Here is a 14,989-nt window from a genome sequence, read left to right as displayed (position 1 = left end):
ACATTATATTGAAAAGCGTTATCACGTCATCACGAGATGCCCATGATACCTTATAAATCCCTGCCTTTCCGAAGCACTAACATGTTATATTTATGAGAGATTAATTTCCATATTTTTTTATATAGTCAAAGTTGTCTATAGTTAATATAAAAACATCTAAAATGGGTATCAGTTGTATTTTCATGGTATATGGTAGTCATTTGTATAATTTGTTTGATTGGACCAACTAACCCAATAATCACTATGTTTATTTGGACCATGTCTGATCTGTGCTAGGTTATGACAGTTTGTGTTAGTTGGTATCAACCACAGACTATACTCCTTGCTCCCCGTCCCCCACCTCATTCCACCCCATTCTAAATAGATAGCGCATATCTCTCTTATCAATAATAAACATTTTACGAGTTTAAAAAATAGTTTGTCGTTACTAGAGACCAGACGTAGTATTACGTTCTGCTCGTATTTAATTCATAGTGTATATATTAATTGTTTGCTGGTATTTTAATTCTATTATAATAAAATAACCTCATATTAATTTACTTCGAAATATTATTCAAAGCATAAAATATTTTATAAATATGGCTTCAAGAGTTCCAAGAGTGAGATTCAACAATAATCTGGAGTGCCCTATACTTGGTCTTGGTACGTGGAAGGTAAGTAAAAAAATTTTACTATTCTAACATTTTTAACATAAGAGTAAGTGATAATATTCCTAAACATTTTGTATCGATTAGATTTGAACACACGATAGTAACTATATATATTAGACTACGATTACTTTATCGTCCGTTGAAGCTGTAAAGGCCAGCTGCGGCCAGCAGCCTTAGAGTAGTCCGATAAAAAAAAATGTAAAAAAATATTCCGAGTCTCCATTTTATTTTTCTAAGTTATGTCCTTTTATATATAATCTGTATAATAAAGAATTACAAACAAGCGAAATGACGGCTTCGGTGATCGATCTATTTAGCATATGTGCTAACTTTAAATTAAATTACTTTGTTTTTGAAAAATATCTATTTTTTACACAAAATATTAAACCTCTAAAATTATAATTATTGATAAGTATTTAAGTACACATATTATTGGAAATCAATTTTTTTTTTAATTCTTATTTATTTATTTGTAACATTACTGTTTAGATTTGATACTTATTTGAATATCTTGCACATACTTAATAAAAGCATCACAAAATATGATATCATCATAAATAAATATTATTGCACCGGATTTTCATTTAATGCTAGACATAGACACCTATATAAAATATCTACACATTGTAAATAAACTGGCATTTTAAAAAAAAGTAATTCAATTGAGTTTCTTGCCAGTTCTTCTCAATTGGATCTATATATCGAACTGGATGTTAGGGAAAAAAATATAATGTAAAAACTTGACATTCATAAGCGGCTAAAATGGTCCTACATGAATAAATGATTTTTTAATTTGAATTTGAATTTATTAAATGCTATTCACAAGTATTCACTTAATTATTAATTTTATATTATCTAATTGAACACATAATGAATGAATGAGAAACTTTTAATGTCACAGATAACGATAGTTACTTAAATTAATTTGTATGTGAATGATACTATCAAAATTGTTCCTACTTGATTGCCACCATCGTAGTATAAAAAAAAAATTATAATGTAAAGAAATAGTAGGAAAGAGGGGGAGGGGAAGACCAAGGCACAGCTACATCAAACAAATTAAGAAGAAAATGGGAGTCATAACGTATCAAGAATTAAAGAGCATGATGGAAGATCGCAGAAAGTGGCAAGAGCTCCACTGACGAGAGATAGCTCTTAAATTATGAATTTATTTGTTTATTTATTTATTTAAACACTAGCTGTCCCGGAAAAAAATTGTTTTGCCATATAAATTAATAACGCTTTAAAAAAATAGGGGTTGATAGTAGGGTGAAAATTTAGGATAGTATGTATTTTTGTATGTCATATCATAAAAAAATAGAAATTAAAAATTTTGTCTAAAAAATAAAAAATAAAAATTAGGGGTGGGCTACCCCTAACATTTAGGGGGATGAAAAATAGATGTTGGCCGATTCTCAGACCTACTCAATACGCTCACAAAATTTCATGAGAATCGGTCAAGCCGTTTCGGAGGAGTATGGGAACGAAAACTGTGACACGAGAATTTTATATATAATATAAAAATAATAGTAAAAATATAAAGATGAATTGTATGGATGGTGATAAAAAATCATGACATACATAAGATGGCTGAAAGCATCCTGTAGGTTATTCATACAATGTATGAATTGTCATGTCATGATTTTTTATCACCGTCCATACAATTCATCTTTATATTTTTTGCTTGTTACCAATACAAGTATTTGATAATGTTGTTTGTATGTATGTATGAGATAACAATCACTGAATACGGAAAAATGTTCAGATTTGTTATCATTATACCTAATATATAATGTCATACTCGTGAACGGGTGTAAGGACTGACTGTGTTACTCCTTATTACATCAGCTACCTGCCAATAAAAGTCTCGCCAAAATCGGTGCAGCCATTTCAGAGGTTAGCCGGAACAAACAGACAGACAGACAAAAATTGTAAAAAATGTTATTTTGGTGTATGTACCGTATTTATATTCATATACATATAGTAAAAAACTGTTATTTCAATATTACAAACAGACACTCCAATTTTATTTATATGTATAGATATTTTTAAAGGAGCAACACACAAGTTTCTTTCTCGTTCTTGTGATGAGTCTATATTCCAAATGAGTGGTAGAATAAAAAAAAAGTCATATATTATACAAATATAAAAACAAAGTGCTTGTATTGAGTTTATTTGTATAAATATTATTTCTATTTCTATTATACATTTTTATATCAGTTTCCACTTGCCAATACAAGTGTTTGATAATGCTGTAGGTGTTTGTGATAAGAATCATTGGAGACGGAAAATTAGGATTTATTGCGCAACAGATTACAGTATATCTCATGATGTAATATATATATCACGCACACATAATGATAATTATGTGTGACAAATCCGTACCGACTCATAGAGCAGTGGTTCCCAAACTTTGACCCCGTGGGTCACTAGATTGGATTGCAAATTATTGCGCAATAATAAATTACAGTATATCTCTTGATTTAATAGATATATCACGCACACATAATAATAATTATATGTGATTAATGCGTGCTGACTCATAGAGCAGTGGTTCCCAAACTTTGACCCCGTGGGTCACTAGATTGGATTGCAAATTATTGCGCAATAATAGATTACAGTATATCTCTTAATTTAATAGATATATCATGCACACATAATAATAATTATATGTGATTAATCCGTGGTGACTCATAGAGCAGTGGTTCCCAAATTGTTATCTCGTGGGTAGCTAGATTGTATTGGTAATTATAGATTACAGTATATCTCGTGATGTAATAGATATATCACGCACACAATAATAATTATATGTGATTAATGCGTGCTGACTCATAGAGCAGTGGTTCCCAAACTTTGACCCCGTGGGTCACTAGATTGGATTGCAAATTATTGCGCAATAATAGATTACAGTATATCTCTTAATTTAATAGATATATCATGCACACATAATAATAATTATATGTGATTAATCCGTGGTGACTCATAGAGCAGTGGTTCCCAAATTGTTATCTCGTGGGTAGCTAGATTGTATTGGTAATTATAGATTACAGTATATCTCGTGATGTAATAGATATATCACGCACACAATAATAATTATATGTGATTAATCCGTGGTGTCTCATAGAGCAGTGATTCCCAAACATTAACCACGTGGTCACTAGATTGGATTGCAAATTATTGAGCAACAATAGATTGCAGTACATCTCGTGATTTAATAAATATATCACGCACACATAATAATAATTATGTGTGACAAAACCGTGCATATTCATAAAGCAGTGGTTCCTAAACTGTTACCTCGTGGGTCACTAGATTGTATTGCTAATTATTGCGCAATAATAGATAACAGTATATCTCGTATATACATATATCATGCAATCATAATAATACCCCTACGATTTATCCCCCGCCCAATTCAAACGGGGATTGATATTATGACGGCCTGAGGTGAGGTTCGAACCCCTGACGGTGCCCTCACACTACAGTCGTATCCGTCAGGCGGGAGTTGGCCTTCAGCCGCTCCATAAGTTCTTCCTTTGGTTTGGAGTGTCATCTACACTCGCACTTTATCGTCCGGTGAAGCTGTAAAGATCAGCTGGCAGGGCAACAGTCGAAAAAAATCATAATAATGATTATGTGTGACAAATCCGTACTGATTGGTAGAACAGTGGTTCCCAAACTGTTACCTCGTGGGTCACTGAATTGCATTGCTAATATATTTTATTTTATTTATATAACTCACACCGATATAAACAATCGTACTCACAAATAAAAATGTTTGCTTTTGACAAAATTGCAATATTTACTATTGCATATGCACTTTATTCTCCCAAATTTGAATTTCAAAATGTATCTGTATTATTGTAAACATGTACAACTATATTTGAAAATAATACGAGCTGAGTTTCTTGTCAGTTCTCATCTCGAAATCATTCTGAACTGACGGTAGATTTGACATACCATAAGTCTGCAATAGACCTACACGAATACAGATATTTTGGTTTGACTTGACGTTGCGAGGAATCGAACCCGCGACTATTAGAAATAAATTAGTGTAAAACCGCTAGATCACCGAAGTCGTCGGATGTCCATACATGTCCATAAACAAACAAAGTAATAGAGCAAGAAAACTGTCTGGCAATTTAGGAAACTCAGTCTGAGAGAACTCTCAATAATATATATAAATTTCAGCTTTATTAAAATGACGTAAGTTTATTTATAAAATAGTATAGTTTAGGGGGGTCCGGCGGGGGGTTGGAACCACACTAAGTGTCTGGCAATGAGCAGCGCAAGTTATAATAATGCTACGAACAACATATGAAAATATGGAGTTTCTTAAAATAACGAATTTGATATGTTTTTTTTACACCTTTGTTACCTGTTACCTGCCAAATGAACCACGATCCAGGTTTCATGTTTGGGGATCGTTCTTACCTGTGTTGGGGACACACATACAAGAACTTTCACGTTTACTACAATGACGTATGTCAGGCCGTCGTGGGCTCTTGGGCTATAAGCTTTCTGGTTTAATGTTAAATTAAATATTTCCAGTCGAAACCAGGTGAGGTGACGCAAGCTGTGAGCGACGCCATAGACATAGGTTATCGGCACTTGGACTGCGCCTTTGTCTATGGTAATGAGAAGGAGGTCGGCGCGGCCATTACAGAGAAAATTAAGAGCGGCGTTGTGAAGCGGTAAGAAAGAATGAAAATATTTATATAATTTATTATTATTTAGATTTACAATAAAAATTTTAAATATTTCTTTTAGTTTTCCATAACACAAGCTCTGCGGGGAGTAGGGATTATTAATTATTATTATTATTATTATTAATAATAATAATAATAAGGCTTGGCTTAGGCCCGTACATACCAAGATTACCGGCGAAAGTCGAGAAAAAATAATATAAAAAAATAATAATAATAATAAATGAAACTGAAAACTGAAACAATTAAATATACAAAAAATATTTAAATAATTTATAATTAGTTATTTAGGTTCACAATCTTGTAGGACTACTGGACGGAACGGGCTGAAATTAGGCATGCAGGTAGATGTTATGACGTAGGCATCCGCTAAGAAAGGATTTTGATTAATTCTACCCCCAAGGGGATAAAATAGTGGATGAAAGTTTGTATGAAACTTTGTCAATTTTAAACCGATCGGACTGAGACTTTGCTTGTATAAAGCTACTATGACGTAGGCATCCCCTAAGAAAGGATTTTGATAAATTCCACCCCTAAGGGGATAATAGTTTGTATAAATCTTCTTAGATTTTCGACTGATTGAACTGAAATTAAAGATTGGAGCTACTATGATGAAGACGTTCGCTTAAATAAGATTTTGATAAATTCAACCCCCATGGGGATAAAATAAGGGATGATGCAGGATGTAAATGTATTAGTTTGATTACCTAATAGAACGAATAAATTAAGACGAAAATAATTTTTAGTTCTTTAGGCTACTTTTATTTTAGAAACAAAGTTAAATTCCACGCGGACGAAGTCGCGGGTAAAGCTAGTTCTTTAATATAAATGTTTGATGTGAAATCACAAACAGAGTGAACACTGTGCTTAAAATATTGAAGTAACTTTTATCTGTAGTCTATTTTTAATAATATAAAAGGACTACTGTATACACATCATAAATTAATACACAATCAAATACTTCATTTAAATTAATGGTGGGCCGGGTCGTGCAATGATGGCTGGCTCATCCATCATACTCGTGAACGGGTGCTCCTTGTCCCCACAAGGAGCACTGGTCTGTTCAGGTTACGAACACTGAATAGATTTTTTGTTTTATGCAATAGCATATGCTGGTGGTCACTCTATTCTCCCAAATTTGAATTTAAATGAATCTGTATTATTGTAAACATGTACAACATTTATTTAAGAAGAATACGAGCTGAGTTTCTTGTCAGTTCTTCTCATCTCGATATCATTCCGAACTGACGGTAGATTTGACATATCATAAGAGTCTGTAATAGACCTACATGAATAAAGATATTTTGAATTTACACTGAGTATATTGAGGACTAGCTTTTACCTGCGACTTCGTTTGCGTTTGTGAAATATATACCCCATATACAGATATAGGCTATTGAATTATATTAGAACAAAATATCATAAATGAAGAAAGAAAAGGAAAGAAACATAGAAATTTATTGTCAACTGGTTGTACCCGCGATATGGAATTTAACAAAAAAGTTAATTAGAGATTTTTTTTAAAATAAAAGTAGCCTAAGTTTCTCCTTATTACATCAGCTACCTGCCAGTAAAAGTTCCTTCAAAACATATAAATAAAATTGGAGTGTCTGTTTGTAATATTGAAATAACTGTTTTTACTACACGCATATGAATATAAATACGGTACATACACCAAAATAACATTTTTTACAATTTTTGTCTGTCTGTCTGTTTGTTACGGCTAATCTCTGAAATGCCTGGACCGATTTTGATGGGACTTCTTTTGGCAGGTAGTTGATGTAATAAGGAATAACTTAGGCTACTTTTATTTTAGAAAAATAAAGTTAAATTCCACGCGGACGAAGTCGCGTGTACAGCTAGTAAAAAATGTAACATTTCCAGGGAGGAGCTATTCATCACATCCAAGTTATGGAACACCTTCCACCGTCCAGACCTGGTGCGGGGCGCCCTTAATGCAACCCTGGAGAACCTGAACTTGAAATATTTGGACCTCTACCTTATACACTGGCCTCAAGCTTACAAGGTAAGGTAACAAGCACCTCGGTCGTCCAGCGGTTCCCACCGCCTTATTTCTCCTAACTCCACCTGATGGTAAGTGGTAACCGTCGCCTGTATACATAAACAGCTAAACGGTTTGTTTTTATTGATGATAATGGAATGGTGCACATGTCTGTGCTAACGGTTTACGCTGGCGGGGCACCAGTGGATGATAAGGTCAGGTCAGTTAGCCCATCGTGACAAATTCCCCAGGAATTTGACAAGATGGTTTCCAGGAGAAACCGCGTGGAGGACAACCTGACGTGGTACATTGCTAGCAATAGCTATAGCTTGTGGATAGTGACAGCAAGATGTGGGACTGATCAGGCTAGCCGTGAGCTTCTTTTTTCATTTGCCAGACATTTAAAGTACTAGGACAACATGAAAATGATTTCCATCGAATTATTCTGTCAGTTTATTTTTTAATTTATTACTAGTATTTACATAACCTAATTGTACAACTAAGACCCTAAAATTAAAAAGCTTAAAAAAAAATATAATAAAATATAGATGATCTTCCATGTGGTTGGTGACTGCAAGATGTGGGACTGATCAGGCTAGCCGTGAGCTTCTTTTTTCATTTGCCAGACATTTAAAGTACTAGGACAACATGAAATTATAGATGATCTTCCATGTGGGTGGTGACTGCAAGATGTGTCACTGATCAGGCTAGCCGTGAGCTTCCTTTTTCATTTGCCAGACATTTAAAGTACTAGGACAACATGAAGTTATAGATAGTTTAATGATACTTATCAGTGAATATGGACATATGACTACTTGGGCATATGTTAACTGCTGTTCATGTATATAGCAACATTGTTTTTTTTAGGAGGAAGCAGGTAGTCTATTCCCAGCTGACGAAGCAGGAAAGCTTCAGTTCTCCGACGCAGACTACGTGGACACGTGGAAGGAGATGGAGGGTCTGGTCAGGGACGGCCTGGTGAAGAGCATCGGAGTCTCAAACTTCAACAAGAGGCAGCTGGAGAGGTTACTCCAAGTGGCATCCATCAAACCAGTTACCAATCAAGTAAGTTCTAAGAGAATTTTTTTTCAGACTATTATAATAGAATAGAATAGAAAATCATTTATTCAAATAAACTTAATTTAAGTACTTTTGAATAGTCATAGTTATCATTCTTTTAATCTACCGCTCATTCGGAAAGCTGTTTCATCACAAAAAGAACGAGCAAGAAACTTGCGTGTTGCTCTTTTAAATAATCATTGTAATTTTACATTTCCAATTCGAAACGTGTGAATACAAACTACCAACCAGAACTAATTTATTTGGGTCAAATATAAAAACACAATAAGATTAAGTCGGTTGTAGTGATAAGAGCAGACCTGTCCCTACAAGCAGCACTCGTTCACGAGTATGACGGATGAGCCAGCCATCACTGCGCTCGACCATATTTTAGGGAGCCCAATGACTCGAACACTAAACTATTCTATATTATATTTATATACAGAATAGTTCAGCATTAATAATCTATACATATAAATAAAATTGGAGTGTCTGTTTAATAGAATTGAGTAATATTGAAATAACCGCTTATAGAAGAAGTTTTGACCGCATTCAGAACCGAGCAGCCAGAATCATTGGTAATCAACGTCTATGTGACAGACTCGACCAATTGGCTTTGCGGCGAGATATTGCATCTCTGTGCATTTTCTACCGCATATATCACGGGGAGTGTTCTGAGGAATTGTTCGGATTAATACCAGCTGCTGAGTTTCACCACCGTACCACCCGCCAGAAACTGAAATACCATCCTGATCATCTGGATGAATGGCGGTCTTCCACAGTGCGGTTTTCTAGAAACTTTTTGCCTCGCACAACCACATTGTGGAATCACCTTCCAGCAATGGTATTTTCGAACGGATACATTATTGAAACCTTCAAGAAAAGAGCTTATTCCTTTTTAAAAGGCCGACAACGTACTTGCAATTCCCCTGGTGTTGCGGGTGCTCATGGGCGGCGGTAATCACTTACCATCAGGTGAGACGCATGCTCGTTTGTCCCCTGTGTTATATAAAAAAAACGTTTTTTACTACATGCATATGAATATAAATGAGGTACATACACCAAAAAACATTTTTTACAATTTTTGCCTGTCTGTCTGTTTGTTCCAACTAATCTCTGAAATGTCTGGACCGATTTTGTCGGCACTTTTATTGCCAGCTAGCTGATGTAATAAGGAGTGACTTCGCTACTCTTATTTTAGACAACACGAGCGAAGTCGCGGGAAAAACTAGTTTTTAAATATATTAAATGACTATTTGCGATTGGAAACAAGTATAGTAAAATATGAATTAAAATATTTCAGGTAGAGTGCCACCCGTATCTGAACCAGAGCCGCCTGAAGGCGTTCTGCGAGGAGCGCGGTATCACCATCACGGCGTACTCCCCGCTGGGGTCGCCGGACAGGCCGTGGGCGCAGCCCGGCGAGCCGCTGCTGCTGGAGGACCCCAAGCTCAAGGCCATCGCCGACAGGATCGGGAAGACCGTCGCGCAAGTGCTCATCAGGTATAAAACCTTGGAGTATTTCCACCACCATCAGTATCAGCGCCATCTAGTCATAAGCTAAGCAGAGCTTGTGTTATGGGTACTAGACAACTGGTAGAAATACTTTGTGGCTATATGTACTTATCTTAATCTAAATATATATAACTCAAAGGTGACTGACATAGTGCTCTATCAACGCACAGCACAAACCACTGGACGGATCGGGCTGAAATTTAGCATGCAGGTAGATGTTATGATGTAGGCATCCGCTAAGAAAAGATTTTGATTAATTCTGCCCCCAAGGGGATAAAATAGGGGATGAAACTTTGTCAATTTTAAATCGATCGGGCTCAGACTGTATGCATAGAGCTACTATGACGTAGGCATCCCCTAAGAAAGGATTTTAATAAATTACACCCCTAAGAGGTTAAATTAACGCGAGCGAAGCCGCGGGCAAAAGCTAGTAATATTATAAACGCGAAAGTTTGTAAGTATGGATGTTTGTTACTCTTTCACGCAAATGCTACTGAACGGATTATTTTGAAACTTTACAGTGATATAGCTTACGCATCCAGGGGCGGATCTACTTAAGGACTTTTTGGGCTGCTGCCCACGGCCCCGAGGATACAAAGTGCCCTAGTCCTCACTGAAACGATATTTAGAATATAAGAAAATATCTAGAATGTTAAAAAACCTATCATAAGGTTGGCAACCCTGAGATCAATCAACGGAAAGAAAGGAACGGGGAATTTCTGGTCGGTGTATTTTTTTAATCTATACATATAAATAAAATTGGTGTGTCTGTTTGTAATATTGAAATAACCGTTTTTTACTACATGCATATGAATATATATACGATACATATACCAAAATAACATTTTTAATCATTTTTGTCCGTCTGTCTGTCGGTCTGTTTGTTCCGGCTAATCTCTGAAATGGCTGTACCGATTTTGACGGGACTTTTTTCGGCAGGTAGCTGATGCAATAAGGAGTAACTTAGGCTACTTTTATTTTAGTAAAATAAAGTTGAATTCCACGCGGACGAAATCACAGGAACAGCTAGTTAAGTAATATAATTAGGTAGGCCCCTCAGTAGATTTAGCCCAGGGTCCCACAAATTCACGATCCGCTCCTGTATGCATCAGTACAGTATATAGGCTATATTTTTTATTTAAATTAAATATAAGAAAAACAGCGTTGCAGCACTCCAGCCTGCAGCATTATGCTGAGCATGGACCTATTCAGTAGATGCTTCGACAAACATACACATGCATGGACACTGCACACTCGTAATTTGTGTACTGTTTCTTTTTTTTTGTAATTGTCGCAATGTTTGGTTTATTTTAAATTTTGTTTGTTTAATGTGTGTTTTAGTTTTTTCTTCTACTGAATATATATCATTTTGTTCAAAATATACCCTGTACCATCGTAAGCACAGATTATTATATTAGAGCACGTTAGTTTGTGTTCCCGCGGCCTTCCCTGCCCCTCCCTTAACTAGTAACAGACGGACCGTACAGCGGCCTTGACGCGCGCGCGCATTGTGTTGTGAATTAAAATAAATTAGAACTGTGTTACTGTGTTAACCTACTGTGAAAGTGTGTGAAAGCTAGCGAAGATACCTTCGAGACCCTGAAGCCCAAGAAATCCGCAGAACCAAATCAAGTACACGACAGACATAGTAAATTCCCTAACATTTTGGTAGCAGAGTAGTTTCCCAAACACATTTCATTTCATTTTAATTTAATATAACCCTGCGTTAAATTAAATTATAATGAAATGAAATGAAATATAATAATAAAACCGCGGGTAGGCAGCTGATTAAACATTATATTTCACAGATACCAAATAGAGCGCGGGGCGATCGTCATACCCAAGTCTGTGACGAAGGCGCGTATAGCGAGCAACTTTGACGTTTTCGACTTTAAGCTGTCGCAGGAAGACGTAAATTTGATTGACAGCTTCGACTGCAACGGACGCCTGGTGCCTATGACTGCGTAAGTGAAATCAAATCAAATAAAATATTGTAATTATAATGACCCTGGACAATTCACATAGCGCCATCTTTTGGTTTTGCTAAACAGAGGCTGTGTAACTAGACAACTGATATAAATACTCTGCTAGATGCATTTTGATTATAAAATTAATAAATATATTCAATCTATACATTTGACGATTGTGATGAACAGAATGCATATTGAAACACTTTATAATTAATTAAATTGAATAGTCGATTTCGTCAGAGGCAAGTACTCGAAATGGACAGCTAGGGTTGCCAATACCAAATATGTGTGTACATATATTATTTAAAAGAGTAGGTAAATGAGGGTATTTTTCACAAATATTGAAGATGTATACGCAGAATTAGGAATTATGAAAATAATATATCATTTCTTTCTTGACGACCTCGGTGGTCTAGCGGTTTACGTCCGATGGTCGCGGGTTCCAGTCGTCTCACGGCACATACATTTGTATTCTTGAGTATGACTGTTTGTATCGGTCTGGGTGTTTTCTATGTATAATATGTATGTATTTACGAAAAAAAATATCTATGTATTTGTATCAGTTGTCTAGTACCCATAACACAAGCTTTAGCTAGCTTAACTTGGGTCTAGATGGCGTTGTGTGAATTGTCCTGAGATTATTATTATTATATATATAAATAAAATTGGAGTGTCTGTTTGTAATATTGAAATAACCGTTTTTTACTACATGCATATGAATATAAATACGGTACATACACCAAAATATTTTTTTTTACAATTTTTGTCTGTTTGTTCCGGCTAATCTCTGAAATGGCTATGCTAATGCTAAACCAGACCACACATGAGTGCATAAATCAAGGAAATATATCTATTTCGTTTTAATCAATCTGTCTTACTCACACGGTACTTTATATCCCCTCCGATCGATACCCCGTTCAATTCAAACGGGGATCGAAATTACGACGGCCTGAGCCGAGGTTCGAACCCCTAGTGGTGCCCTCAGACTAAAGTCGTATCCGTTAGGCGGGAGCTGGCGATAAGTCCTTCCTTTGGTTTGGAGTGCCTCGCACTCTGTCTGCACTCGCCCCCTATCGGCTCTTTGTATTTATAGTGGCCTGGTACTGTGTACATAATATCTATATTTTTATTTATTTACTAATTTTATTATAAATGTGAAAGTAGGCATTTTTGTTACGCTTTCACGCAAAACTACTGAACCGATTATCATGAAATTTTGTACACATGTTCTTGGATGTATTAGAATGAACATAGGATACATTATTATTGTAATGATCTCCGATACTTATTTAATGGATTCAGTGCGAGTGAAGCAGCGGGTAAAAGCTGGTAAATATATAAAATATGAAAAATGTATGTGTCCAATACAAGATGATATTTGTTCAAAATCTACCCTGTATCATCGTAAGCACAGATATTATATTATATTAGAGCCCGTTAGTTTTCTGTTCCCGCGCGTTCCCTTCCCCTCCCTAACTAGTAACAAACGGACCGTACAGCGGCCTTGACGCGCGCGCGCATTGTGTTGTGAATTAAAATAAATTAGAACTGTGAAACCTACTGTGAAAGTGTGTGAAAGCTAGCGAAGATACCTTCGAGACCCTGAAGCCCAAGAAATCCGCAGAGTAGTTTCCCAAACAATATTTAAATGGTCCTCACGGTTTACTGGATTTTGATGCCTAGTACCAGGCAATCAGAAATAGAAGGAGCTTACAACATGTGAGAAGGACAGATTGACTTAAAAAAAGATAGATATACATATATATTCCAGTGATTTTATTTTGACTTACATATTATAGTAGTAACGAGCTACTCACCCCGATGTACATGTATTATATATACAAATATTCCTCTTGAATCACTCTATCTATTAAAAAACCGCTTCAAAATCTGTTGCGTAGTATTAAAGATTTAAGCATACATAGGGACAGCGACAGCGACTTTGTTTTATACTATGTAATGATAACGTACTTTTTCTAACCTTTTCTTTAGGAATAAATAATTTATTTTTTCTATTTGTTCTTTTTACAGCTCCCTCGGACACAAAGACCACCCCTTCGAGGAAGATGAATACTAATTACTAATAATTAGTATATAATAATTGCCATAATAAAAAAACAAAAGCTAGAAAACGGGTAAATAAATGAACTCACATAAAAATAAAGTATTTACACACTATGGGAACAAGTTGCAATAAATAAAAAATGTTTTACATATATTCTCAAAGCATAATAAACTTATAAATATATTAATTTATAATGTTCAAAATTTGAACATATGGAATATTACTAATGATTTTTTAATTTGATTTAATAATTTTTATTTCATTTTACATTTAATTTATAAATATGTAAGTAAAACAAATAGTAAAAATTAAAAAAAAAAGATATTTTCAACGCATAATAACATTATAAATATATAAACATTTAATGTTTAGTGATTATATGAAATGACTAATGATTTTTTGGTTTGGAAGCATCTTTTATTTTATTTTACATTTATATCTAAAATTGTTAAATATATTTATTTGTGTAATGTCATATGATTTTCTTTGTATCATATTGAAAATGTTTATAATAAATACAAAAATACATTTTCCGCGGTTATAATATTAAAAAATATTAAATAAATATATATTTTTAACGTTACTACAATGTTTATTTTACATTTATTTTGTCACTATATGAATTTGAAATGTTCAAATAAGATGTCAGTATTTTTTATATGTTACATTCTTATTGTCAAAATAATAAACTATATGAATTTGTAATGTTACATTTTTGTGTTTTTTTTCCTTTCTTACAAGAGTCCGCCCGGGTACCTACTAATATTTTTTTTTGTTTATATTAGAATGGCAAACAAGTTGATAATAATAATAATAATAATAATCTCAGGGCAATTCACACAGCGCCATCTAGACCCAAGTTAAGCTAGCTAAAGCATGTGTTATGGGTACTGGACAACTGATACAAATACATAATTTGTTTCGTAAATACATACATATTATTACATAGAAAACACCCAGACCGATACAAACAATCATACTCATGAATACAAATGTTTGTGCCGTGCGAGGAATCGAACCCG

The 14,989-nt window shown here is 34.7% G+C and overlaps 1 protein-coding gene across 1 annotated transcript; it reads left to right on the top strand.

Annotated features, from left to right (window-relative positions):
* The first annotated feature begins 416 nt into the window (after window positions 1–416).
* Window positions 417–13,979, top strand: LOC131840839 (aldo-keto reductase family 1 member B1-like). Its single transcript, XM_059189033.1, has 7 exons — window positions 417–653; window positions 5,202–5,344; window positions 7,241–7,382; window positions 8,226–8,423; window positions 9,721–9,920; window positions 11,741–11,896; window positions 13,934–13,979. The coding sequence occupies exons 1-7, from the start codon at window positions 579–581 to the stop codon at window positions 13,977–13,979; spliced, it is 960 nt and encodes a 319-aa protein (XP_059045016.1). The 5' UTR covers window positions 417–578.
* The last annotated feature ends 1,010 nt before the right edge of the window (window positions 13,980–14,989 follow it).

The sequence above is a fragment of the Achroia grisella genome, unplaced genomic scaffold (genome assembly GCF_030625045.1).
Source record: "Achroia grisella isolate CSIRO2021 unplaced genomic scaffold, CSIRO_AGI_Agris_v1 utg149, whole genome shotgun sequence".
Lineage (NCBI taxonomy): Eukaryota > Metazoa > Arthropoda > Insecta > Lepidoptera > Pyralidae > Achroia > Achroia grisella.
The sequence above is the reverse complement of the archived record's forward strand: the minus strand, read 5'-3'. Positions and strand labels throughout refer to the sequence as shown.

What these genes read in the sequence shown, in the direction of transcription:
- LOC131840839 (XM_059189033.1), top strand. Translation starts at nt 579, where the DNA reads ATGGCTTCAAGAGTTCCAAGAGTGAGATTCAACAATAATCTGGAGTGC. An exon ending in AAGAGCGGCGTTGTGAAGCG is followed by an intron (nt 5,345 to 7,240) that starts GTAAGAAAGAAT and finishes TAACATTTCCAG; the next exon opens with GGAGGAGCTATTCATCACAT. An exon ending in ACTGGCCTCAAGCTTACAAG is followed by an intron (nt 7,383 to 8,225) that starts GTAAGGTAACAA and finishes TGTTTTTTTTAG; the next exon opens with GAGGAAGCAGGTAGTCTATT.